Genomic DNA, 3,092 nt, shown 5'->3' on the forward strand with positions numbered 1-3,092 from the left:
GCTGCCGTCTATGGGGTCACACAGAGTCGGACACGACTGAAGCGACTTAGCAGCAGCAGCAGCTGTATGGTGAACTAAACATACTGTGATCATCTGATCATTTCACAATACATACAAAGATCAAATCACTATGCTGTACATCTGATACTAATATAAAATGTCAATTATATCTCGATTAAAAAATAAATTTAAAGAAGAAAGAAAAGTCAATGACCTGTACAATGTGTGAACTTCATTGTATTAAACTTTAATCAGATTCTTTAAAAATACCATTGCAGGAAATGCTATTTCCCAGGATGTTCTGAGTTTTCCTTGTGTTGTTATTTTCTACAAATGAGAATGTTCACTTTTCCACACAGAAGCAGCAGCGTCAAGAAAAGTGTAATTATATAAACTGTCTTTGAAAATAATGGTGTGGTTTTCTTGGAGAAGAATGCGGTCCTATGGCCTCCTAGGGACCACTTGCCAGTTTAAGGCTCAAATCACATGAACCCCCTGGCCTCTGCCGCGTCTCTGCCAGTGTCCATGGGTGAACAACCTCTTCTGTTCCATTCCTTCCTCCCCGCCCCGCCACAGACAACCCCAGCCCTCTGCCCGAGGAATCCAGCAGCACTGCCGGGGGCCTTCAGTAACTCAGCAAACATTCCTGTCCCTTAAACTGGACCTATTCTAACTAACGACACTCCTTAGAAAATCAGGAAATAAATCCTCATTCTTGAGCTGGAAGGAATCTTAGAAATCTGCGGCATCTTCCTAGATTTCAGGATTGGTGGGTAAGGAACCAGGCTTAAACCCCAGGATACTGCCACACCCATTCCTCAAGCCCGTAATTTATGTTCATCGAAAGCATGTGATTTGTTCAGAGATGACCCTGACATATGAAAACGAAGGTTTCCTCACCTTGAGCCCTTTGTGAGCAAGTGCTCGTCTATAGCAAGCTTTCACATTCCCGTGATCCATCTGAAGGGCCTGGTCACAGTCCTGCTTTGCCTCTTCAAATTGGCCCAGCTTCAAGTAACAAAGGGCTCTGGTGTAATGAAATGGAACTCAGCATCATCAAAGGTAAAAACAACATATCCATAAACTGGGGCAGCTAATAGAAATCAGAAAATAACTAAATAAGTCTGTTTCTATAACACAGCTGCTGCAATTGAAACCTAACATTTTTTTCTCCAGCGATGCCATTTTCTGGCAATACTTGGAATTAGGGACCCTGGGGATACCACTGCAATCAAAACAGTCCAGGCCCTCAAGGAGGCTGCAGTCTAGGGGAAGAGACAGTCTATCAAAAGAAGCAAATGCAATGAAATCTGTAAAGGATGCTCTGGGAACACAGAGCTGAGAATCTCTTCAGACGTGGTGAAGCTGAAGTGAAAAGACAGTCAGGGAAGACTTCCCAGAAGAAGGGACATTCAAGTTGAAGCCCAGAGTACGTGCGCAGCGAGTATTATCCAATGGGAAGGCGCTGGGCTGAGACTTAAGATGGAGGGCGGGCGCACAGCCCGCGCAGACTTCAACAGTGACAGAGAACGTGGCGCTCCTGGCGCTACCTATGGCAGGAGTGTAGGGGAAGTTTGGGGAAGGGGAGGCCAGACAGGAAGGGCCTGGCAGGAGGCTGAGCTTTATCCAGCACTTAATGGAGTCTGGTGATGGGTTTTTAAGGTTTTCCCAGGTGGTGCTAGTGGTAAAGAACCCACCTGCCAATGCAGGAGACGTGAGAGACACAGGTTCGATCCCTGGGTCAGGAAGATCCCCTGCAAGAGAGCATGGCCACCCACTCCAGTATTCTTGCCTGGAGAATCCCATGGACAGAGGAGCCTGGCGGGCTACTGTCCATGGAGTCTGAAGCAACTTAGTACGCACGATGGGTTTTTAAACAGAGGTGGACCCATTCACTGTGTTTGGGGACGGTCACTCTAGCTGCCAAGTGGAGAATCGGAGGGGACGAGGCTGGGCCGGGGACACCGGGAGGGTGCGGCAGACGGTGAGGGGGAGTTGGTGACAGCCAGAGCAGGACTGATGGGGAGGGGGGATGGAAAGGAGTTTAGAAGTCCTAGAAGAGTTTAGAAGTCAGGACACCTGCGCTGCATGGACTGACGAGGGAGGCGTGGGTCAGGGGTGAGAACCCATCATGAGCACAGAAGGCAGGGCGGCGGCGCTCAGGTCCAGGGCTCAGAGACAGAGATCAGTCAGTTCAGTCGCTCAGTCGTGTCCGACTCTTTGTGACCCCGTGGACTGCAGCTCGCCAGGCCTCCCTGTCCATCACCAACTCCCAGAGCTTGCTCAAACTCATGTCCACAGAGATGTGGAGCTCAGAACTGGAAGGTGGTAAATGGAGCTGGGGAGAATATGAAATGGGCCAGAGGATATTCGAGCGAAAAAGAGATCTACACCTTTAGAAACCCAAGAACAGCAGGAAAAGAAAAGGCTAAAAAAAAAAGAAAAGAAAACCTTAAGGAGCAGAGGAGTGCCAGGCACGCGAGCAGTCTGCAGGAGAGGGGAGGCAGTCTCTGGGGAAAATTAAGAGGCCACTGACGCCCAAGACCACAAAGGCCAAACAGGAGATGGGCAGAAAAATACCTGCTGGTTTAGAACGAGAACTTTTCACAAAAGAAGGTCGCCAAAAAGAGGAAAACATGGCCAAAAAACAGTGACAAGTTTAAAACATTTTCTGAAACAGCTACAAAACCCCACGCCGAGTCACTATTCTTTAGAAACCATACCTTACTCGTCCTTGTCACTGAAGACTCTCTACTACCTAAAAAATCCCCAATCACTGTATTCCAGGTAACTACCTTTTTCACCATAACGTGAGCATTGTTCTGGAACACTCGGCTCATCCCGACTACACTCGAGAAGACACGGACCCTGCCCTCAGTACTTCAAGAGGAAAGGGGCACTGGAGACACTAGCATGCAAGACAGCTGATTCCCGGTCCCACTCTGGAGGTTGAGGCCTCACACCAGAGAGGGAGGGGGCCGGGAGGCCTCACACCAGGCAAGGAAGGGCAGGGAGGCCTCACACCAGGGAGGGAGGGGCAGGGAGGCCTCACACCAGGGAGACCTCACACCAGGGAGACCTCACACCAGGGA

The 3,092-nt window shown here is 49.4% G+C and overlaps 1 protein-coding gene across 1 annotated transcript in view; it reads right to left on the bottom strand.

The window, feature by feature from the left end:
- Nucleotides 1-3,092, bottom strand: part of SPAG1 (sperm associated antigen 1) — an 87,183-nt gene that overhangs the window by 7,849 nt on the left and 76,242 nt on the right. The window contains exon 16 of the mRNA XM_010863556.1: nucleotides 901-1,027. Within this exon, the coding sequence (XP_010861858.1) occupies nucleotides 901-1,027 (127 nt within the window). The remainder of the gene's footprint in view (nucleotides 1-900; nucleotides 1,028-3,092) is intronic.

The sequence above is a fragment of the Bison bison genome, unplaced genomic scaffold (genome assembly GCF_000754665.1).
Source record: "Bison bison bison isolate TAMUID 2011002044 unplaced genomic scaffold, Bison_UMD1.0 scf7180017864491, whole genome shotgun sequence".
NCBI classification, from domain to species: domain Eukaryota; kingdom Metazoa; phylum Chordata; class Mammalia; order Artiodactyla; family Bovidae; genus Bison; species Bison bison.